The sequence below is a fragment of the Patagioenas fasciata genome, chromosome 4 (assembly GCF_037038585.1).
Source record: "Patagioenas fasciata isolate bPatFas1 chromosome 4, bPatFas1.hap1, whole genome shotgun sequence".
NCBI lineage: Eukaryota > Metazoa > Chordata > Aves > Columbiformes > Columbidae > Patagioenas > Patagioenas fasciata.
The window spans coordinates 30,584,893-30,609,900 of NC_092523.1; the positions used below are offsets into that span (position 1 = coordinate 30,584,893).

The 25,008-nt window shown below is 37.1% G+C and overlaps 1 protein-coding gene across 3 annotated transcripts in view; it reads right to left on the reverse strand.

Moving 5' to 3' along the window:
- Nucleotides 1-25,008, reverse strand: part of DLC1 (DLC1 Rho GTPase activating protein) — a 232,547-nt gene that overhangs the window by 74,585 nt on the left and 132,954 nt on the right. For 2 of the 3 annotated variants that reach the window (XM_065836116.2, XM_071807534.1), the window contains exon 1: nt 24,495-24,797. The exons of the other annotated variant lie outside the window; for it this stretch is intronic. In XM_065836116.2, the coding sequence (XP_065692188.1) occupies nt 24,495-24,609 (115 nt within the window). In that variant the 5' untranslated portion in view covers nt 24,610-24,797. Of the gene's footprint in view, nt 1-24,494; nt 24,798-25,008 lie in introns of those variants that run through there. 3 annotated transcript variants of the gene reach the window in all.

Genomic DNA, 25,008 nt, shown 5'->3' on the forward strand with positions numbered 1-25,008 from the left:
GCTTCCACTGGTATCTCCTCTCACCTGCAGATGGGGCCAGGAGGGATCTTGACTGCCTTTCAGCCAGATGGTGACTTTTTTTTGCAGAAATGTATATTCACTGGTGTGCCATGTTCAGCTGCCAGTTCTGGCCTCGTCATAACAGTTTGTTCAGTGGAAATAAAAACTTCTAATCTGTAGGAAGGTATACAGATACCCTGAACAGCTTTTAGAAAGACAAGACTGAAGGAAAAATTAGGCAAGACTGGATGTTTTGAGTAGTGGACTGAAATAGCTGGTTTATTAAAGAAAATGTATTAAAGGAAAAGTTGGAATCTGGTTATGTTAAACAAAACAGAAGCAGATATTAGGGTAAAATTCTTCATGAGAGACTGCTGGATTACACTTGAGCACACATTTGACAACCTGATGGAATTTTTTAGTAAACTTTGAGGTGAGATATTCTTATTCTACCTGGAATTATGATGTACAGTCCAACAGACAATAATAGCATGGTGGCAGAATATGAAAGGAAATATTAAAGAAAGTTTTCTTGAGACCAGAAATTATGCAATGTTGAGGAAAATATTTAAGCAAGACAGCCATAGCTGTGATAAGAAAAGGCCTTGAGAAGGAAAGTAGGAAGAGTAGGTGGGCCTGAGAATGGGCATTTGGTAACTAGGAGGTGTTACCAGGATTAAAGAAATATTAGACTGAAACTTTTGGCTTCCTTTTCCTTCTGTTTGTATTAAAATAATCAAATTCAGTCAATGTACAATGACTCAGTAATTTTTAGGCACCTCAAAAATCAGAAACAATATCTCTCAGTACTATTGCAAATAATATTTTGAGGTTTCATATTTTTCATCTTTTTCTCCCCAGAATGTTGGTAGAGGAATGGCATCCTGCATTCCTTAAATAGGGTATTAATCTATGTGTAATTCAGTAGGAATGTTGTATGCATGTATGTGTGTCAGATCAACCTTTGATTGATTATATTACTAAATTTCTCTCTAAAATGCAGAAAGGATTAAAAAAACCCAAAACAACACAAGGGCAGCACTATCTGATAGTACTTCACAAGCTTGTCAATGGGGCTGGGATGTGTGAGAAGGCAGCTGCTGACTGACAGGTGTGCTGGGAGTGTCAGCAAGAGCAGAGGGAAACTGAGTGATGAAACGCAGAAACACAAGGAAAGGTGATGGCTGATTGCTGTGTAAGCCTAACAGAGAGCTTTGTATCAGGGTGGAAATGCCACAGAAGAAAGTGCAGAGAGCGTCTTTTGTTGTTGTTTTTTGTTGTTTTGTTTGTTTGTTTGTTGTTTTTTTCCTGTCCTGCACATGCAGCATACTAACAGCAGAAGATATTTCAAAATAGGTTAAATGTTCAGCAGCCTGACCTTGGGGGACATAAATAAAGCCTCTTAAAACAAAGATGTATGGAAAGCCATTTAATCTTAGTAAAGGGGTTTGTGAAAAAGAAAATTCTGTTTCATAAATGCCATGATGATGCAGGGAGGGTCAGATATGGTCAGGAGTGTGGTGGGAAGGGGACTTGCTTTGTGCAGTTACATCTGAAGAGTGTACTGTCACTTCTTTCAGATTAAATTAGCCTCCACCAAAGCTATGGAAAAAATATAAAGACAGCTAAACACATGACCAGTATATGCTATGATCAGGCTCAGCTTGTGTTCAGAGAAATATATTAAAAATGCTGGAATATAATAATATTTTCTAAATAATAATTTCAGGAAAATGATACACTAATCACCTCTTGCATCTACAATAGGACAGTGCAATTGTCTCTGAGAAAAACATAAGAATTACTACTCAGGGATTATAAAGGGACCCACCACACTATGTAACCAGATCTTTTATAAAATGCACACCAAAATCTTGCCCAATAATTTTTATATCAGGCCTAGCTTCCATTAAAATTGTTTAGACAGAAGTTAAACACTGTCCTTAAAACAAGAGGGCTAGAAAGTTTGGTCAATGGGTGTTCTGCAGACCCAGGATGGAAATCTGAAAGGAGTTCTTCAGACTTATGGTTTTTTTGTTTTGTTGTTGTGTGAGTTTTTTTTTTTATTTTTTTTTTTTTTTTCTGAATTTGTCTGTTTAACAGTTGGGACATCCATGATACAGGCTTAAACTTGGTTCTTAATCTTCTAATCAAAATTGGAGAACATTATACAGCCTGAATGCTTCAGTCTTGACTGAAATATTAAGATGACTCTGAAGGAGGCTAAGTTTGCTTTTGTGCTGTCCTTTATCACTGCATCACCCTCACTGTCCTCCGGATCATGTTCTCTTTTGGATCTTGAATTTATGTTGTATATTTTCTGAAAGATTCTCATATGTGAGAGAAGAATAAGAAGTCCAGATTGTAAATTAAACATACTTGCTTTTGAAGAAAGGAATATTCTCCTTCATATTTCAGATAATATTTTATCCTTTTGTACTTTAACATACAATTTTCCAGGAAGAATATGAAAAACAATTTCTCTTTCCCTACCTTTTGCATGCTGTGCTCTGTCAGTTTCAAGCTATGTTTAACCTGTTTTGTTTGTATCATTCACTTTTCATTTCAGATATGAGCATCAGTTGGGACCATACAGAGTTCTATGATAAATTCTCATTCAGTTTTGGCTGAAGTTGCACAGATATGCAGACTTAGGACATAGCTTTGACACTAGCTTAAGATTGTGGGTCAGTGGAAAGATGGACAATGATTTTAGTAAGCCTTTAAATTAGACCTAATGTGACATGAAATTAAAGCTGGGATGTCATTGCCTAACTGTTGGTGGAGGGTTTGTGAAGGCATTGCAAGTTTTACCACTAAAGACCACAATCATTTAAAGACATAATAAGAAATACACTTTTGTTGAAATCAAGACCCCACTGAGGAATTATTGAAATATTTACATTCAGTGATTCATTAAACATAATAAAAGGTACTATATTGAGGTTTAGTTTATATGACTCAGAACTCCACTTAAAAACACCTATATAAACTGATACCCTGAGCATCCATTCTGTTCTTTCAGAGCCATTTGAAATTTTTAGTAAGTCACTTTATAAAAATATTGGTTTATTCTTTACATAAGAATCTAAAATTTTGAAAGTTATGTAATACACTTGACAGTTTCAATATCAAATGATGACATTGAATATTTGCTATACATTTGTTTGCCATCATGCAGACTTTGCAAATTTTGTAACATTTCTAATAATTTCAGACTACATCTGCTCTTTATTATATAGCCACAGGCTGTTCTTTATTATATAGTAAAACAGACAGAAAATGGAAAGATTTCCTATGAACTGTTGAGACTGTCTGGAGAAATCAGCCCTACTATGAAGATGCCCTTCATGAAGTATGATTGAGATGCAATTTTTGATTGTCTGTGTTTTACCTTAAATTTCCATGATCTAACTAGATACATTTTCTGGAGGGTCTTCGGTCTGGGAAGGCTATGAATTATTTGACACATGAAAACTATTTTATATTACCGACATCTTGGAATTGCGAAGTCAGACCATCCAAAGAGACCAAAAAAAAAAAAAAAACTTTCCAGAACTTAAGTCCACTAAAACACAATTCTTACATAAGTATATTTTTACAGAGGGAGATTAAAAAACTAGAAAAGTTTTTGTGTTAGAAGACATAAATCTAACTAAATGAATCAGTCTGTTTTGTTCCCCAAGGTTTAGCTTCTGTGTCTAGATCTCCTCATCTTCAGAAAAAACTGTCAGTGAATCAATCATTACAATTCCAAGTGCATGAAACATTTTTTCTTGTTGAAGAATGTGACATTCTTTGCAAAGTGGGAACAAATGGTGCAGATTCATCTGCTTAATAAGGACCAGCAATCTGAAGAGTGTGTGAGAATTCTTTGTATGCGAGTGCATTGTAGAAATATATTTTTGGTGCAATCTGAAGCTTGCTCACCCTGTGTTTTGCTGTGCAACATCGGTAGTATGATGGCAACATGATGTGGTCTAGGTTAAAGCTATACTTGGAATTTTTTGGTTTGTTTTCCGCATTCCCTTGCTTCCTTCCTCAGTGAAGCTATTTCCTTCCAAACAGTGTTTAAATTGGTACAGACTAGCCAGAGCATAGTCTGGGCTGGTTATCAGCAGGCCTCACAACTGAAACGAGTGTCTCTAGATTTCCTTATCCACCTCCCCAGCAGCTACTCTCATCAAAGCAACTGATCCTCGGACACAGATGAATAGCTGCTCTTAGAATAGAAAGCTGCAGCAAGGTCAATGGTGTTCAAAACAATCTGACCAACAGCAGGAAATTCCCTCCAAGATTACTAAATCTTGTTTACAAGAGATGTCTTTCTGCAGGATATACCCTACCCAACACCGTGCTGGGAACGCCACGTGACATTGCGCATTTTCATGGGTAGTCTCAGAAAGCAGATAGGATGAAATCCTGGCAAAATTCCCACATCCTTCAGTGCAACAGGGTTTCAAATGAAGTGTTTCATTAGAGAAAGGGTAGAAATTTTTGACATCTAAAATCAATGTTGTCAGGTGGTACCTAGGCCTGCACATGTGTGGCAGTAGAAGATGGCATATGGAGGTTCCTTTGGTGAAAATGTGTTGTAGCTAAATCACACTGATAGATATAAAATAAGTAAACTATCTGGGAAAAAATATTTCCCAGAGAAGGTTGAATGAGGATTGGGACACTGGAACAGCCACAACCTACAAACAAATATAATACTGTTGTTAGGAATACCAGCAAAGTGGCTAATCACACATTCTTTGGTAGAAAAAAAAAATATCACTTTTTCACAAGATATGAGACAAACAAACTTGGTGAAGAATTCTGCCAAATACCTTCAAGAAACAGTTATGTTTCAGAAAGTCATTATTTGGTCATCTCTGTTTCACAAATAAAAACAAATGTGCAAACTGACAAATGATTTGGCAGTTATCTATAGCCACTCTGTCCTAACTACTGGCGATGATTTTCTCAGGCAGGAAAAGTAGTTGTGGTTAAAGAGACAGTGAATTAAATCATTTTTGTATACATTCAATATGTACAATCATACTTAGTCTCTCAAAACTAATCAATATTTCTGGGTTGCCATAGCTCAGGTAAATCTGCTACATATCTCAAAAGCCCCCTACAGCTTCTCAAAAGCTGCTGAAATGCCTAGCTGAAAGCATTGCCATACAAGTGCTCTATATAACTATCAACACAGACTTTAGCAAGTCGTGAGTACTTGTCACAATTTTCTCATTGCCTAAAATTTAAAAGTTCTGGCTGTTCACATCCGATTAACCTAAGTATCGAGACTCAGTGTGACAGAGTGGAGACAAAGCACCTGAATATCTGAAAGTGTATGAAATGAAACATGATCAAAGTCTCTTTCCCATAAATACCACATATCCTCAATACTTGGCTTATGTCCTCAGCAAGAGCCTGTAAGAATTGGTCTTAAGGGACAGGTACTGTGAAGTTCACCAGATCAAGGGGAGGGAGCACCACAGATAATACACTGGAAAACTGGCACTTTTTCATCACGCCTTCTCGAAACATTCATAGAATCACCCAATTTATAAGTACATGACTTAGGATCCCCTTCAGATTCTATTACTGCTTTTCAGTTCTCTTAAGATCACAAGATAAAAGGAAATCTCTAAGGTAGAAGTGCCCAAGCTGTGACTCAAGTACCAATACTGGAATGCAAGCTACTTTATAACAATACTCCAGTGCTACCACAAAAAGGTGCATATCTCTTTCTGCACATGTGGCTCAGCAGTGTGGACATAGCAACTTTCCCGAATTCAGCTCAACGACATTGGCATTGAGGAAGTGTTACTCTACAATGAACATGGAGACATTTTTTTAATTAACAATAGGAAGAGATATAAGGTAATATTTATAGATTACAGACTGTGTCTAACAGAGGTATCACAAGTTGCCACAGTTCAGCCTTTTCTTTCTCATGTATGATTATCTTCAAGACAGGCTGCTACTCTGTCATGGGGATTAGTTGCATAAATTAAGTTAAAACCAGTGACATCAAAAGCCTCAAGAAAATAATATCTTGCTGTTTGTTAGTCTGGTCTAAGGACAAAATATCCATTAGCACCATCATTTAGGTTTAAATAAGAATGATCAGTTCTAAAAAGACAAAGTAGATTACGGAAATATTATGGATTCAAAGTAATATCCATGATATAGTTGAAAAGAAATGACTCGTCTTTTTAGGTGATATATATTGTTAAATGCGTACTTTCAACACATAGATGACCAGTTTCTCTCCTCTTATACTTTCAGGTTCTGACTTAATTCTGACGGCAGATGTCAATGCACAGTTTGTGAGCAGCCTTACACACGTACAGTGTGTTCAAATTTATTTGTAGGATAAGCTTTGTGCTTTCAAGACACTACCCTAAATTCTATATTTATTTTCACACAGCCTATCCCCTTCTGGACTCATTAAGAGACAAGCATGTAAAATGAAGTGCAGTTAAAATCGCTGCTTGCAAAATTCAAGATTACGTGCTTGTTACCTTCAATACTTGGTTCATACTGTGAAGAATAAATCTTGTAAGAGCTACATTTGTCCATTAGGATGGTCTTTGGCTGTCATTTCCATCTTTGGGAGGAAAATTCAGCTTTATATACACACATTGTCTCTGCTATCAAACAACTGTGTGAACAAAGGAAAGTTCAATAAACAAATAAACATTTTTCATGCATCCATTTTTCCTGAATATTTTTATAATCGTTTATGCTATTTCTAGTTTGTACTTAGAGCATAGTCTTTGTAACATTTGCTATTGGTCTGAAGCCCTGGTTAGCTTGTCTTTTTGACTTTGTAACTGAATTGGATGACCTAACCTTCATAAATAAGAATAAATAAGGATATCACTCAAGCAAGGATAGGGTGGAGAGCACTTCAGGGAGTGATGTGGACAACAGGAAACAAGGAGACCTATTTAAAGTCACTGCTTGTCTTCTTTAGCTGAAGAAATATGTTAGGTTACAAATAGAAACACTAGAATTAAAATTATCTGTTTTCCTTCCTGAGCAGAAGGGTTTCTTGACATATTTTACATGAGATATTTAGTTTTCTTGAATTGTTTAGATCTCTCCTGCATGCACACAAGTAAATAGAAGTATTTTTTGAGAGGAGTGCAATCACTCAGAAGTAAGTACCCTGCAAATCTTGATCACGAAGTCCTGGAGCGGACTTCACACAAAGATTTGTTGTATTTTGTCATCTTGTAACTACTGTTCCACTGATGCGCCAAAGCAGAAGGAAGGAGTCAGTTGGACTCAAATGGATGTTGGGTCATATCAACATCATGCACTGAGCACTGTCTTTAATCACACATGTGCAATACTATGCAAAAATACATGGCATATTTTATTTGATCAGTTTCCTCAATTCTGCATGCCAGATGGAAGGAAAGGAAACAATTTAAAGAATTCCTGTTATTGTCCTCCCAGACAAAATTTTGCTAAGTGCATTACTGGATTAGCCTTCCTTTCATTTTTTGTCACTGTTCATTAAAATTACTGTTCATCACAATCAGATTAGTGTCTTACAATTTTGATGGACTGCTCAGCGATAGGTATATGGCCACTTTTAGTATGAAGACATTTGTCTGCAAAATAGCCTCTAGTACATTTTCTAATTACCAGGCTACTACTTGTGTGACAGTCCGTGCTTATGGTATATGGGTAATATTCCATAAGAATGATCTAAAGCAAAATCTTATGTGGAAAAATATACAGAAAAACATAAAAATAGCATTGGGTAGGCAGCATCTTAATTTGATAACGTAAAGTTTTTCCTATTTGATAAAAAGTAGAAAAAAGCACTTTTTAGATATTACTGTTAAAGAGCATTATGTTTTGAAAACATTTCAGTTTTAAAACTCATTATCTAAGACTCCAAATAAATGCAGATCAGTGATATTTCTGCCAAGTAATACTTAGCTCTTCAAATTTTGTCCCAGCTAAATAAGACCTTATGAAATTATGATTTCATATTTTCTTAAACTACACTAAGCGTATGCCATTCTGTCTCTTCAGTTCTGTCTCCCTTTCGGAAATGAGAGCACACCCACTGTTATAATAGCAGATCCAGTCCTGGGCTTGTTTGCAGCTGGATATAGTTGCAAAAAATATCAGTTTTGATGTTATTTTGAAGGAATGTTGACTCCAGCACAGTACTGTCTAAACTCTTTATTTACATCTAATATAGGCAGATGAGGAGCATCCCAACTCACAACATCCTAGTTAAACTCAGACACAATTTATATCAATCAGACCAATAACTTCATGTTAAAACACTGAAATATTTTTAGAAGAAGATGGGTTGAAAACTGGAGTCAGGATATATTAGAAAAAAGCTTTGTTGTTGTCAACCAGCAAGCTTAACCACGTAGTCGATATAACAAAAACAGATGTGCAGACACTACTGAAGGAAGTGGGGCACCTTTGATCTGCTGCCTTCTGCTTCTCACTCACAAAGGACAGTTGCTGCCATTAATGAGGCTTTTCTAGTTTATTAGGTTCACTGATTTCATGTGCCCAGAGCAGGAGGGAAATTGCACTGCTCTCTAAGAAACCGCTTTGATATCTTGTAAATCCAGAGCTATAAAGCACTCCTGTCACTTATGGCCATCAGTGGGATATCTGTGTAAACAGCTGGTATGACTGCTTGATGAAATATACAGACTGTGAATGGTGAGAAGGAGAGAGGTAACACATTGTTAGGAGTGCTGATATTTGCTTATCTGTAAGAAAAGAACTCAGGTGAAAGAGGAAAGAAGTCATTCTTCAGAATGAATCAGAATACTTAAGAATAATTTTTGCAGAAAACTAGGGTCTACCAAACCAAATGTAATTTCTGGCATACTTAGAAATACTTAAACAAATCAGAACAGATGGCTAAATAGACTAACGATGTCTAATTTGCATAAGTCAAAGGGATCCTATTTACTCCTATTACACTCATCAATATTGTATGTTGCATGTATTTAGTGTACCTAATTATATGATTTAACGAGACCTACACTGACCACACGCAGTGTTTCACATTAATGAGAGTCCTGACATGCATACAAAATGGTTTTTGAAGGCATAGTGCCTACATCCTAATAATTTTAAAGTTCAGAATTTTAAAAAGTCTTATAGAGTTTTAAAGGTCACTCTCTCAGGAGTGCTATTTACTGTAGCAACTGCTAAGAATCTGTGAACAGTCATGCCAGAGACAGGTAAAATACGATTAATCCACATGGCTGTTTGTCTAGTTTACCAGCTGTTGCTGAAATCCTGGATTATTTAGATTCTCAGTTTTATTGCTACTTCACAAGGTTTTACAGAAAGCAATAAGTTAAATAGTGAGCTCCTTTCATTCTCCTCCGGTGAATGTCAATACTGTATCATTTTTGTTCAAGTGCCTTGCGTTGGTGTGCAAGCCATTTTGAGCTTCTGTCTTTAATTTCTGTTTTTTTACTTAATTTACAAACCTGTCTGCTGAATACTTCTCAGCAGCACAGTTTTTTGTTTTTTTTCTTTTAATTTATAGTGACATTTCAATTTACAACGATTTATTAACACTACCATAATATTTAAAACGTGCCTCCGTGTTCAAATTAAGCTACAAGTGGCAAAAGGATTATATAACTGAGAAAACAGATCCTGATCTCCTGGAACTTTATTATGTTGCTACATAATGGAGTTACATTTTGATGATAAAACTTGATTTTCAGCTCTGCTTTATTTTTTTTTTAAATTCAAGAATATTTCCCACCTTTAATTTCACACAGCCAGTGGAGTGTGGATGCACTTGTGTCCAAGAAATCACTCTGGATTTAAAGGCACTTCAAAGGAGCGGAATATTACCCAGGAACTGTTAAAACAGCTCATGTTGTTGCCTTTTACTATCACACACACAAATATATACATTGCATCAAAAATGCTTCTGAATTAATTGGTGTAACTGCCAGTAACTAAAGGATGGAGTTACAGATGAGCATTAAGAAAATTTCCTCTACCCTCATCTGAAACGGCGAGCTCTCTGGGGTGGTGGCTGTGCTCATACCCTGTGCACCTCCATTGAGATCTGATCGACTGGGGGAAATATTTATGTGATGATGCTACTGCATAAGCATATTGCAGGGAAAGCGTTATGAAAGGAGATCTTACTGCCCTATGTGAACACCATGGCATTTGCAAGTAATGCTCTTCTGGAAAGGGCAGCCTTATGTTAGCTTTAGAAGGTCAAAACTGCTGGATGTGCAGGTTTTTATTCTTCTTTCCTTGGAAAGCTATATGTCAACATTGGAGTTATTTCTGTGCACATATGCAGAGTACTGTAATGGCAGCAGAAATACACGTGGAGCTTCAAACATGAAAGGACTTTCTATGTCTATTCTGAAAAAGAGACAAGGAAAACTTGCTCATGTATTTGGGCCTTTTGTAGTGTTATCACCTGTTTGTTAATTATGCTCTCTCTAATGAAAAATCCAGTTCAGCCACAGTATGGTGTATAGCATGCTGCAGACTGAGTCTGTGAGAAAAGGAAAACATATTTTGGAGTAGCACTGCTCTGCAATATCCAATACTATATATTGGAACATTTGATGCTCCCAAATTCAGTTGAACTGTGAATTATGCTAATAATTCCTTAACGCTGAAGAAAATTCAACCATGATTGAAGTTGGTGTCTTGCTAATGAAAAGGCTGTTTTAAGCTTATTTCCTGCTCACCCTGATTCACCAGTTCTAAGCACTAATTATCTGGTATCCATAAAATAAGTACTTTTATATAATGGATCATGCCTCTTAGTAGAAGAGATTAATCTAGAAAATAAATTTAACATTGAAGAGGGAGAGGGGGGAAACAAAAAGTGTGAAACTTTTCTGGTTATAAGTTAGTTCCAGTGTCCTGCTTGATTTATACTGGTCAGAAGCAGTATTTACAGGATGACAGAGGTAAATTTGTCTGAGACTGTAGTTTTTTGGAGAGATTGCAAATGCTTAATGAGAAAACTGTTGAAAAGTTTTATGCAAATTGGAATCTACGTCTCAGTCAGGTAGGCGATATTCAGTCTCAGTACAGAAATTTTATTTCCATTTCTTCTTTTTCTAAGAGAGTTATCAGTCTTCTATTGATCTTTTGGCTTTCTTCAACAAGCTGTGCTGAACCACCTTTCTGCTTAAAGCTCCATGGTTTTGCCACACCCCAGAAGGAATCAGAGGGCTTTTTATATACAATAAGAGATGGCTGATGGCAATTAACAACCTGAAATTTGCAACTGCAGCTTTACAGGATTTCCTGTAAGAGTGATGATGACCCTTCTCTCTTTCTGCTTCAAGAGCAAGTGCTCCAAAGGGATTGTTTTGATCTTACCTTTAATTATATGCTGGCATTCACAGAAATGCGAAGAAGTGAAAAAGAAAAATCCACGTGGAGACTTCAGTTCTGTTGCTTAAAGCACAGAGAAGGTGCTCTCATTCCCCAGCAATCATGGTGATTTAGAAACATGGAAAGAATCGAAACCAAAGATAAAAAGCCCCCACTTGCTAGGTATAAAATACAGTATACGTTTTTAAGAACTGGTATAGATTAGTTTTGGTCCCACTAAATTATTTCTGTTTTTATATTTTCCTCCTGTATTTCTGAATACTATTTTCTTTTTCAATGCTTTGTGGTAAGCATTAATGGTAAAATAAGCATTCTAACCTTATGTACTTTGAGAATACAGAAAAAAAATCTATGGAAATTCTGATGTACTCCTACATATAGCCCTCATTTCCACTCAAGCCGTTTAAATTCAATGAATTGGGAGCAGCAAAACAAAATAATAGAGAAGTACGGAGAGACCTACTAGTTAAAGGGTGCCTAGCACCTGTTCCAGGCATTGCATGAACACGCTCATTGTTTCTCCTTGTCTTGAGCAGTTTTGTATCTATATTGTGAGCTGGCCCCTGGCAGAAAACTGAAATGATGGGAATGAAATGGCATGATGCACAGAAGACAAAGGAAGCGCTGGAGTGAATGATCTTAGATAAAGGGGGCAGAGAAGAGTTAAATCCCTGTGGAGATTTCCCCAGGTGGTGGATACTGAAACCTCATGTTTGAAATTACAGCTTGCTGTGGTAGCTCTGAAGAAATGGAACCAGATGTGTTCATCATTACCCATCAGGCCACCATGGCAAGCTAATTTTGCCAAATAGCCCAAATATACACAAAGCTGTAATGACCTTTAATTCCTAACAGCTTCAGTAGATCTTATTAAAAGCAGTGGTGGGCTCAGGGATCAGAAACTACTGGTTTCAGCTTTCAAATGGGCTGTCTGAGGACGCTAACCCCAGTGACATTACAATATAAGATGTCTTATGAGCAAAAGAAGTATTATAAATACTACTAATTAAAATATAGAAGAAGAGTATGGACTTCTGAGAGAAGTAGAATAAGTTTCTTGACAATTATTTTTGCTTTTTATGGTGTGAAAAAAAAATTAAAAGAGACCATCATTATTTCTGGTTTTAAATACATAGATCTGATGGGATGATAGTGAGAAAAATATAAGAATTCAGATAGTAGGATACTGGGAAAGGAATTAGATTTTATAGTCCCTCATAAATGCAGCAATGGCAGTTAAGTGCAAAGGTACAAGTTACAAGCTTTTCTATGTAGGCTTGCTGAATTATTTCTACTTCTCATGGTAGCTGGAAAGATTGAGAAATGTGGACTATCTTTTTATTGATCTTTGAAATCTCATCAAAATACCTATCTTCAACTTGTTAATATTCTTCTGTTGGACTACATTCTTTCCTTAGTGAAGTTATTGTTGCTTTCACATCAGCAAAATTCCTTGCTCTTAGCAAGACAAGCTATTTAACTTCTCTGCGATGAAAAAGTATTTCCATTTGAGATCATAGCCTAGTACAAGATACGTATAAAACGTCCCAAGCTAAGTTCAAGTTAACAATATCTACAATTCAATCAACAAATTGAGATGTTTAATTTTTAATCTAATCTCTTTTTTTTTTTTTTTCATTTTCACTGAGTGTCCACTCTTTCAATTATTCTGCATATCCATCCAGTTGAAGAAAAGCCTCCAGGGGATTATGTCATAGATAGACACTGGTCAGCTTTAGTATGGTTAAAATACCATGGAACATAACCATGCATATGCTTCACTGCACTTCTACATTTCTAACAGGTACAGAAGGAGGTTTCTTTTGAAATTATACAAAGTGAACATACGTGATATTTTATTATGTCAGGTTGCAGGCCAAACCCTTAAAGCCTATAGATGACAATGTATGCCCATAAGAAATGGAAGAGGTTTTACCAAGCATTTTCAAAGAACAAATTCAAATTGAGAAGTGGCTTCAAGTTCTCTTAAAAGCTGCCATGACTGGGAAATAAGCCAATGAGTCTGTATTTCTGTAATACTTGTGCTGATGCCAGTGATAAGTATATATGCAGTCATTTTCCTTCCTGCTTGAACTATCTGAGTGCTTGCTTGAGGGTCCTAACAGATCACAGATAATTTTACCTTCCAATGAACAGAAGATTCAAAATCAAATTACAGAAGTTATTACTGGAGTAATATACAAAATATATATTGGAACTCTTTAAAATAAAATATATAGCTTTCTCAAATATTGTGCAAGTTACTGTGTGAGATTTTATGACATTTATAATGTAAAAGGTTAGAGCTGGCCTTAGAAATGAACTTGGTTATTCCACATGATCTGAGATGCAAAAAGATAAATTCACAAACAACCAACAAAGAGCTCTCTGGGGACTCTGGACTGACCTCAAAATTAGATCTAAAGGTAAGGAAGAATCATTAGTAGGGAATCCTAAAAATTCTGACTAAAGGGTTATTTTTGTTTAAGAATGCTTCTTTTCTCATCTACTTCACCCTGTTATAGAAATCCAAAAGGCCAATCAACATGGCAAGAATCATACCTATATCTATGTATGTATGCACTGTATGTGCCAATATATACTAGAATGAAAAAAAATCACGTGGAAACATCGTCTTCCTTTTCTTCATTGATACTATTATGAAAAATCTTTAATTCTGGCTACAAGACTGAATGTCGGGATTTTATCAATAGTGCAAGTCTCATTAGGTTCTTAGATTTCTAAAATACGTGGTGTGCAGAAGAATATGGTCAGCACTTTTTTATAGAATTGTGAATATGTTCATTCAGCAAATTCTTACAGCAGCAGAAAAACAAACAAATTCATCAACATAAATGTCTGATTGCAATTTGGTTTCTCCTGGTTTTGCACAACGAGAGATTTTTAGGCAGCACCTTCTCATGTTAGGAACAAGATTAGAGTTTTTGTTCTTCAGATTCATTACATTGATCTCTGTTGCTACATCATCAGTTATAATAAAAGCAGTGGGAGACAAAATCAATGTTCTGTTTGACTTATACAACTGCCCCCAAAATCTCTATGCAAGGTTTCTTTGCTTTTTGAAACCTATCAAACTTCCATTTTAATCTGAACTTTCTTCCAGCAAGATCACTATTTTTTTTTTTCCCAAATTACTAATTATTCTCTAACAACCTAATTGAGAGTAAAGCAAACCTCTCTTTACCAGGCAGCACAGGAAAGTTGTTTTCTCTTGCGTTAAAGAACTTTACGCTTTCTCATTCATTTAGTACATGGTTGTATATGGCAGTGCTCCTTGAAGTTCAACTCCGTGTAGGGTTCAACAAAACCCAGAAATATTAGCTGAACTACTGATCAGCAAAAATATTGTGGCAGAGGATCTCCCATGTGTGCAGCTTTGATTTGCTATCATTACATCACAGTGCTCAGGATGAACAGAAGTAGGCTTGGTGAGAACTAGTCTATCAAGGCAAACAGAGAACACCAGGAAGCTGCGTTCTTGTCTGTCTGAGATGTTTGACAATTGACAGATATGGAGAGAAAAAAAAGATCGAGGTTCCTCAACTCTGAACACTGACTGCAAAGATGTGCAAATGACATTGCAAAGCACAGATGCAGATAAGAAGACACGTTATACAAAAATCATGGCTGCGAGAAAACTGCTTATTGCTTAGACTTTCAAAATAAAACTTTAATATATTTCAAAGATTCAGCTGCCTTGAAAAATATTAGTTTAATGAACCAAGTAAAAGCAAACAAGAGCATCTCATACATTTAGTGTTATATGAAGTATACGCCAGACAACATGAATTTCCATTTTCCTCAGTCTTGCAGACCAGAGACAGTTTAATACCTTGAGATTTTCTGCCGTGACTGGCAGTGACAGCCAAAGGCACATGCCAAACTCTTCTTGTCTGGCTCACCAGGGCAGGCCAGTTGTTACTTCTGCTCGGGTGGCAGATATTTTGCTACTGTAGGATGGCTGCCAAAAGAGAGCTTCATCATCAAGTAGCAAGAGAAACATGGCAAAACTCTGAAAGGATGCTGCGAAATTTGAACATGAGCTTCTCAGAATATTTATAGAGATGAAAAGTCTTTGGAGCATCGACAGAGAGAAGACACAATCTAAAACTGAAAAAGTGAAAGCACAAAAGAAAAGCAGAATGCAGATTTTCTTTGTACCTGTGCTTTTTCAGCAATTGTCTTTCTATTGGAGAAGTTCCCTCAGAGAAACGTGCAAAACTCTCATCCCTATTTGCCAGAAACTGGAAAACATAAACCACTCTGATGGATATTAGAGTATAATCTGAAAGCTACAGTCATGGATGAGCTCTATCCTATTAGTACGTAAGAGAACATGAGAAATTAAAGATGCAGCTAAAGTCAAATCACATCACAGATGGGGAGTGAAGTAGGATGAAGTCACCAAATCATACCTTGCAACCTTTATGTACATCTTGTTACAACTTTTTAATACATTACATTGAAAATTCCTTCTCAGATCTTACTACCCAACTTGTGCTACACTCATAATTTTTTTCTGATGTCCAAGTAATTTATGGGCTAGCTGCTGTACGTTTCTTATTTTTTTCATTTTTCTTTGTTATTTGATTTACCCTTTGGAAATAGAATCTGCTTAAACATTCCTCTCCTATCGTTTTTATTAGCTGCCTCTGCACTCTCAGACAAACATGTCCATAACTCCAAAATAAACTATACTCCTAATATTACTTCTCAGAGTCTGGAAATATTGATACTAATGAGCATCCTCTAGTACAATGAGATTCTTTCTGCACTGGGAGAATTTGGCCCATTTTTTCTCTCCCCTATTCATCCACAGAATCGCAGCCGTGCTTGGGTCCCTGCAAGCTGGTACTGCAGAAGAAAGCTCAATGGACTGATAAGGTCTCTGCCTGTGCTGGTCTGAGTGATGACTGCATTTTTGGGGGTACATAATAAATATATTCATATAGCTTCTGAGTTTATCTCCTCCCACTGAGTACTGACAATGATTGTTTAACAGATTATAATCTCTTCAAAACAGGGTTTTCTTGATCTCAGTTTCTTACACAGTTCTAAGAATTCTGCAACATTTAGTGAATAATAGTATCAATCAATCAATCAATCAATCAGTCATCCAATGTGCTCTGATACTTCTCACTCCACTTCCCAAATTTAACCACATAGCTACATAAAATTCATACCAATAAAATGCTTAGTCAGTTTTTGAAAATCCACTTCAGCCTCTTAATGGGATGTGCATTGCAAGGGAAGCTGTTCTGCCTGCACTAATTCTGTTTTCAGTGGGAAAAAGCTGAAGGAACTAGCCTTTGGAAATGGTTGAAATTCCTGTAAGTGGAATTCTATCATATAAAATTAGCGAACATATAAAACATTTATTGCTACAGAGATACTACACAGCTGCTTGGATCTGTATTTTTTTTTTTTACTTAGTTTATAGCCAACATCTTCTTTAAAAGAAGTATTCAACTAGTTCTTAATGTGTAGCCTACAATATAACTGGGTTCCCTCCTGTGTCTGCTGCAATAGCAGCATTCCCTCAGAGTAATAAATATTCTCTATATGGCAATTAAGTTTAGGCATGATTGTAAATGCAAAGTTCAGGAGGTTACCATTAATATTATCTTACATCCTTATTTCCTGTTGTCTTCATAGCTTAACATGTTTATTCTTAAATTAGAACATAATTAGCAAATCATATAGCTCATTCTTACTGAAAATAGCAGCTCAACAAAATGTTTCCTATCATCTGAGGCTGACCTTCCCACAGGCTGCATATCCTTGAACAGCACATTGTAATAAGAGAAATCAGTTATTTTGGATCTAGGCCAAACCCTAATTTCATTTCTCTGGCTGCCCCCCTGCTTTCCAGTTCTTCTCCCAGCTCTCCCCAGTAACACTCACATATGTGAGTTAGAGTTAAGAAGTTGCAGTTGGTAAACAAAACAAAGACAAAACTGCTAAGAAGTTAATGAAAACATCAGTAAGTCATAGCATCTGGATCTCATCATGCACCTCTGACGTAAGGAAGATGTCCAGATGTTAGCAGAACTGTAGCAGTTGAAATATTTTGTGAGCAAGGCTCCTTCCAAACAATCAGACGCAAAACAGTTCAGCACTTTCAGCAGTTTTTGGGAATGTTTCAAATATATAATGGTCTTTCAGATGTGCAAAATGTCTGCTCTGAGCTGAAAGAATACCCAGTCTGGGGAGCTGGGTCTGGGAATGAGAAGCCTCTGCTTTTGGGAAGTACATATGAATGTTCAAAGAGCAGGAGAAGATGAGGCCTCTCTGTTGTCTGTCATTAGGGGAGACTTCTAGCAGAGACACAATGCTCATCTTGTGGTATCCAGGATTTAAGACTAGAGTCTGACAATATCCAGAATGACAAATTATGAAACTGGGCCCAGAGAGAGCAGACCATAATTTTCATCTTTCTCACTCATTTTTAATCTCCACCTGACAATGTGTACTACATACAAGCCTTGCATGCTGAAAAGTATAAATGATGAGGCTGTTTCCCTAACAGGTAGTTGACAGGTGTGTAGTTTTCTTCCTTCCCCTCATGTCTAAGCTCCCTGATGGAACGGTGGTATTATTCATGTTCAGGTGCTCATTCTCCATTTGTGGAGTGACACAAGAGCTCAGTTCCTCTCAGACATGTTTTGTGGGTTGCTCTGTGTGTGCACCCTCCCTCCTTGGCCCATGCTCATAAAGAATCAGCTTGGAGTCCCCAAGAAAGAAGTAAAGTTATTTCTAGAAATTCCTGATTGCTGAAGTGTCCTGGGACTGAATTTCTCTTTTGCAAATATCTCAGCCACAGGACAGGACATGAGGGTGCTGCTGGCTGTTCGGTGCAGTCCTAGAATTGACTATGATGACTACGGAAAAAACAGAATGCTGAAAAAAGGGTGTATTTTGATAATCCCCTGCAGCTGTTGTAACTTGAATGCATGAGGATTGTGTAGCAACCATTTTTATAATGTACGTAGCATACTGTGTATTTCTTATTGTAAGCTTGGACAGAATAGTGATATTGTTGTAGTCTGATTACAGAAATGATGGTGGAGTTCCATGAAATAAATTTTTAAAATTTCACTAATGGAGGAAAATGTGAAAGTCATAAGTAAAAATTTCTGATTGTCCACTCCACCAACACTGTAATTTAGTTCTGCTGTATGAAAATATCCATTACAAATACCCGAGGTGACAGAAGATGCACGCTTTCTTTTCCCTGTTAGTACTACAACGTCTATTGGTATCAGACTTCAAATTAGAAGCACGAGGGTGTTGGAAACAGCATTCCAGCAGCTGAAAATAACAACACCAGAATCATGCTACAGGCAGCTATGATCTTTCTGGCACTTCTCTTCATTTTCATATGGAGAGTGTGGAATTAAAAAGTTGAACATGGAATAAGAACCTAATGATGCATCTAATTCCAAATGCCATTTTGAATGAGGATTTTGACTGCAGGACTTTGTCTTAAGTAAATTCCAGTCATTCCATGATAAAAACAATAGCGCTAAAAAAGGCATATAATACTCTATGAATCTCATTGGAAATTTAGGGTGGCAACATTTTCAAAAAATAGAAACCCTTATGCATGAAATTTATTATTTCTGACTATGTTTGATGTCTGAATTTGAAAGACGTGCAGAATTACAATTCACATTCAAGTTTGTTCAGTAAATCTATGGATAACAACAAATCTCTTGTTACCAGAAAATTGTTTGCCATTTTCATGTTTCTTTTCCATAGATTACAGTCTATTTACAAGTACGTATCAAATCAATACCTGATCATTCTCTGCCTCTATATATAACAGCCTGAATAAAGCTATAGGAGATGATCTCCAGATGAGGGGTCATTCCTTTCTTAAAAATGCTGATACAGTCAAACAGTGACATATCTGAGGCTATATATCAGGTACTCTCAGGCTCTACAACATACCAATTTTCTAAAATCTTATTTCAACTACATACTGTAAATCTACTTCTCCAGTCTCAGAACAAAGCAAATACTTAAAGCAGTAATTTGTCTTCTGCATGAGTATAAATTTTAGGGATAGGTAAAAGCTAATGAAAAACACTTTACCTTAGCCTGAGGCTTTAAAAATTTCCCAAGGATGAGAGTTCCTTTACTTATTTTGTACATGTATATAAAATTCACAGCTATTGCTTATATATATATATATATGCCTGGAAGTATAAGCAATAGTTGTGAATTTTTTAAGAATGAGTCAATCCTCAAGATTTTGCAATCCATAAAACAGTATGTTTTAAGGCATCAGAGTTAAGCGGAAAGAATAAGAAAAAACAGCAATTATAAACCAAATGGAAATATAGGGATGCTGATGATGGAGAACAAATTAGCTACCAGCAAGAGCAGATAGTGTGTTGCAGATGGTCTCAGTGGCAAGACATGCAAGAGACTGAGATGGCCAGCAGTAAGAGAAACTTAAATAATGATATCGTTCTAGCTAATAATAATAAATTAAAAAATAAAAGGTGTATTCAAAGGGGCCTGCAAAGAAACTCTGCATAAGTAGATTCAAAATTAACCCAGCCCTTATTAAACACATGAAAACTAGATAAAAGCTGACTGATAGTCTTGTGAAAGGAATCTAAATGGAAAAGAATTGTTTGATGGAATTACTTTCTCTGCAGTTGCAGAGCACTCTCTGTAGCTGCATCTTTAGCAATTACATGGACATACATAATCTTTCCAGATCGTTCAAACACTAGCAAAGTAGGCAAAATGAGTGGTTGCCTGTATCAAATCTTTGCAAATGAGTAATTTTTCATTTATTTGGCAATTAACAGAAAACAAAACCAAGAAAAATAAGACTGGCAAAACCCTACTTTATGTTTAGTGGGCCAAATGGTACAAAATAAATTTAATTCTGGGGTGAATTAAATACTGTGAACTTTTAGTGAACTTTAATCAAGAAAAAATTGACATAATTGAAAATGATAAATGGTATGTAGGTAAATCAATAATTTTGTTTGAAATACAAAAGCTGAAGTTTTATTAGAAAAATATCAAATAAGTAATGTTTTTCCCCAGACTTTCAATGACTACGCCACCGTAGCAAAACTGGTAGTAATTCAATAAAACTAGACTACCTACATTTTTTTCCTCTTTTTTTTTTTTTTTTATTTTGGTTGATGATAACAGATATTTCAGAAGACAATTTAGCTTTTTCATCATATGCATAGTCAGTTGTACTCAATGTCTGAACAAGTTTTCTGAAAAATGCTGGTGAAAATGAAAAAGACAAGATCTTTTAGACGTGCCATATGGTGGACATAACGGATCTTAGTACAGTGCAGATAAATGCTACACTGGACCATCTACAATTTATCATGCAGATAATTCAGCCGACAGCAGAGGCACTAGGAGAGATCTGTCTGCAGTGTTTTGAGGGTATGTAGGTTTCAGAGCTGAGAATGATGCCTGCAGGCTCTGGGGAAGCTCACCCTGTGCTGCTCTCCTCCTTGTGCATAAAATCCTGGTCTCTGTTGAGAGGTCTGTCTACTGAAGGAGCCAGAATGTGCTTCCCTTCCCAGCTGAGGATGTGGCCTGACATCAGTAAGGAGAATAAACTGGGAATTCCTGAGGAAATGTTGCTATTTGTCATGAATGCAGTAACAGGTAAAGTTACAATTTTCATGTTGACCATTTAACGAAATCTGACAACTTGAGTCTTGTTCTCTCCTCTTATTCTTTGCTGTTCATTCCATTGTCCCAAGTTGTATCCCATCTCATCTGGGTAATTTTGATGTCCCTGCAATTGAAAATGCTTCCATTGTGTTTAGTGATTTATTTAGTGATTCATTTTCCACATTTTGAGGTCATTAGATGTGACTACAAGTATGTGTCTAGATTATCTTTGTCTGTGTAAAGCAGGAAAGAGAAGTCACCATTGGAAAACCATGAGCAACGCTGCCATCAAAAGTAGTTTGACCATGATGTGCCTGTGCAAAGCTGCATCGCACTGCTCCTCAGGACAGCTATTTTGCACACCGCTACCGTACCTCACCGTATTCATACAAGTGTCATTGGCCACAGCTGGCTGAACCACAGGCTGTTCTGCCACATGATGAGACAGCACATGGAATAACTCAGCCCTGGTGTTAAGGTTCAAAAGCAGCATGAGGCTGCAGTTCTCCATCGTGGCCAGGGCAGGATGGCATGCAGAGGTGATCTGAGAGGACCCTTCACCATGCTCACTCAAAATCAAAACATCTCTAGCTACAATCTTTGAGTTCCATTCAACTTACGTAGTTTTGATACTTTTTGCCCAAGAGTAATGCTACCTTTCTTTTGTGTCATTAAGACTACAGGATCTAATGGAAAAGACGTTTTCCACTATATTTTTCCATGGTATTTATAGAAGGTAGATAGTATTGCCTATTCAATGATTATATCAGATTATACTGCATGATTTGCTGTTTCAGTGCACAAGCTAGTAGGTTTTTTTAAAGGCAAAATATTTTTTAGATTACTTTTCCTTGAATATGCCATCAAGAATGCATATTTCACATTTTCTTCTTTCTTTTGCAAATATTGTGTTCTTTTTCAAAGGTGTGTCTTGATAACACAAATTGCTGATCTAAGTGGATTTCTTATTTCAGTGTCATGACCCTCCTTTTTCATTTTTAGGCAGTCAGCAGTTTAAAGTGCTGATATTCCAGAGAACAAACAGAATAGAAACACAACGTGCTGCTGCTTTGTTTCTCTTCCTAAGTCTCTGTTATTTGTGAAGTATTTTCAGGAATACATGCTGAGACCTACTTGAATTACATATTGAACTGCTTATTGGGGGCTTAGCCTGATGATTTTCTGACTTTCTGACTGACAGCAGCCCAAATATACTAGTGGACTGACAAGCCTACATCACCAGCACAGCCTGGAAAATGGAACTGTCACTGCTTTTAAGGGTCCTCTAACATCTAAGCCTTGTGCTGATAAAAAAAGTGATGGCTCATAACCATCTGCCAAGTAGAATAAAAACATGCCGACCCTTATCAGTGCAGCTAAAAAGGCTAAAGGGTTCATGTTCACTCCTCGTTTCTAGGAATGTGACAGAGTCTCAAGAAATATAATTAGCAGTTGTCTATCCCCCAAATATTTGACAATCATATGCAAGGTTAAATATATACATTTATCAAAGCTTTTTTGCATCCTGATAAAACCTACATACTTTCATATGTAGGTCACATACAGAAGTTATAAATTACATGTCATTATGTTTTCCTGTGTGAACTGATGAAAGGAAAACAATTTTATAGAAGACAGTTGGTAGTAGTTGTCTTATGTGGACACAGGCCAGAGATACTTGGAGTCCATTGCTGCAAATGCCATTCTGAACTTAACTATAAATTAAAAAGCTTACTTTGAAGCATGCCCATAAACATCTCTAGCAGGTGGAATGGAAACGAATGCCAGGGTAAACAAGTGTCCGGCTGACCAGGCAACAAGCAGATTAAACAAAAGCTGATTTGGCCCCACCAGCTTCCCTTTTATAGATCTGTCTAACGTCCATGCCTTTTTACTCAGACTTTCTTTCCTCTTGGTCCTGCTTCCACTGCAATTTCAGCAACATCCTAATAATAGGACCCATGTTGTCCCTGCTGCTCCGTGCCCTGCAGTCTTTAAGCTAGCAAAGCAGTCCAGTTTTCTAACTCTAACACACCTGAGAGAGATGAAATGGACTATCTGCCCAGTTCAGTTTGCAATGGAAAAGAGGTTGATGTCTGTCACTTTCACAACACTGTCATGTTTGTGACTATACTGCTGAGTACTGAAGTAAATATAGTGTCCCCACCTCCTGTGACCATGAGGCTTTACTGTAAAACAGGGGCAAAGCTGACGTCCTCTGCTCAGGACATTCACTGTCCTTTGCCATCTGTGGGGACAGACACAGAATTTATCCATCCACTAACACAGTGGGCAGAACAAGTTTTTATGAGTTGCTTTAATTTAAGGCAGGTTTCTGCCTCCTGGTTCTTTATAGGCCATGGGCACTCACTGCCTCATTACCTGACGTTACCTGTTTTGGAATTAGTGCACCCTCACCAATGTCTGCTGTGCACTTAGCTGCTCTTATTCCTCCAAAACATGAGTGCAGAAGAATGATGTAAAAGTTCAGTTTACATTAGTGAGCCATACGGTCTCCCTCTTGGTCATCTCATTCTTGATCTTATCGCTATTCACATTTCTCCTCCCCGCTTCCCTCCCCCTTGTGCCCCCCCCTCCCCCCAGCTCATTCCCCCCCCTCCCCGGGATAAACTAACCCCACTGTAAGTATACAAACAAACCGAAGTGATCCTTCTGGCATGTTACACCCATTGTACATTTCTGCTGCCTTTTCTGAAACCTCTAAATGCTGCAATAACAAAAGTAACAACCCCAGCAGGGTGAATGAGAAGCATTCATTCTAATGGACAGAAAATAACAGAAGAAGAAAATAAAGTGAATTAAATTATCTTCTCCTCCAGCCCTCTATTATGGTTTGTCTCGGGTTTTTGAGTCTGTGCAAGTCAAAATAAAAATGTGAACTGTAACCATATAGTTGGTTGGTAATTTATATCTCAGAAGCCTAGCTCTGGCATACCTGACACTCACTTGGAGCTCATAGCACTCAAATCCTTGCCAGAGGAAATACCAGTAATCGCTCAGTGCAGAGCCCAGATATTCCAACTGACACACTCCTTGGCTGCAAAACACTCCGTAACGCAACTCACTGGAGCACATCACAGCAGTAAAGCACAGGGTCTGACCTAACAACAAAATAAAACGCTTCAGCACACTTCAGTCTGAGGAGTTTGCGCCATAATATCAGACCAAAATTCACTGCTTCTTTTCTTTTAACTGATGTTTATCTCATCCAGTTAGAGGAGCACATACAGTCCCACCACAGGCATAGCACCAAAGTAACATGACACAGAAACAAAAGGCTGGAGAAATACTTAAGAGGTGACATCAATACATTATGCAAATGATTCCAGTAATTACCATTATTGATTATAGTCCCTTACAAATCTTAAAGCATGCTTATGTAATGTCCTTCTCACCTGCCAGTCGTCTGTCTCTTGTGTTTTTCCAGATAACATCCAAGGCTCTAGCAGTGGAGTCCCTGATATGATCACTAAATGATCTTCTGAGAGGGGCTTTCACTGGATGATGCATAATGCAGATCGATCACACATCCAGGGTCGAATGGCTGTATCCTGGTCTCAGGAAAAAGGGCATTATTTGCCTGGGGATCTGTCTGAATTCCTTTTCACCAGGCAGGCAGGTTGTTACTTTATATAATTTGTCGTCAGCCTTGTGGAGCTTTTCCTTGAAGAGTCAGGCATTGCAGTTCTCACTGCGGATGCAGGAAAGCTCAGACTGCAGCCAGCCTACTGGAAAGCTGCCAAAATCTTACATCTGGAACAGTTTACAAATGAGCTAACGATACAGTCATTTAGATTTGGGGCTTTATTTGTGGATATCTATAGGATTCTAGCTTCCTGTTTAATCAAATAACTTACCAGACACATACTTGCATGCTCATTTATTAGGATAATATTTCCTTGCTTAACT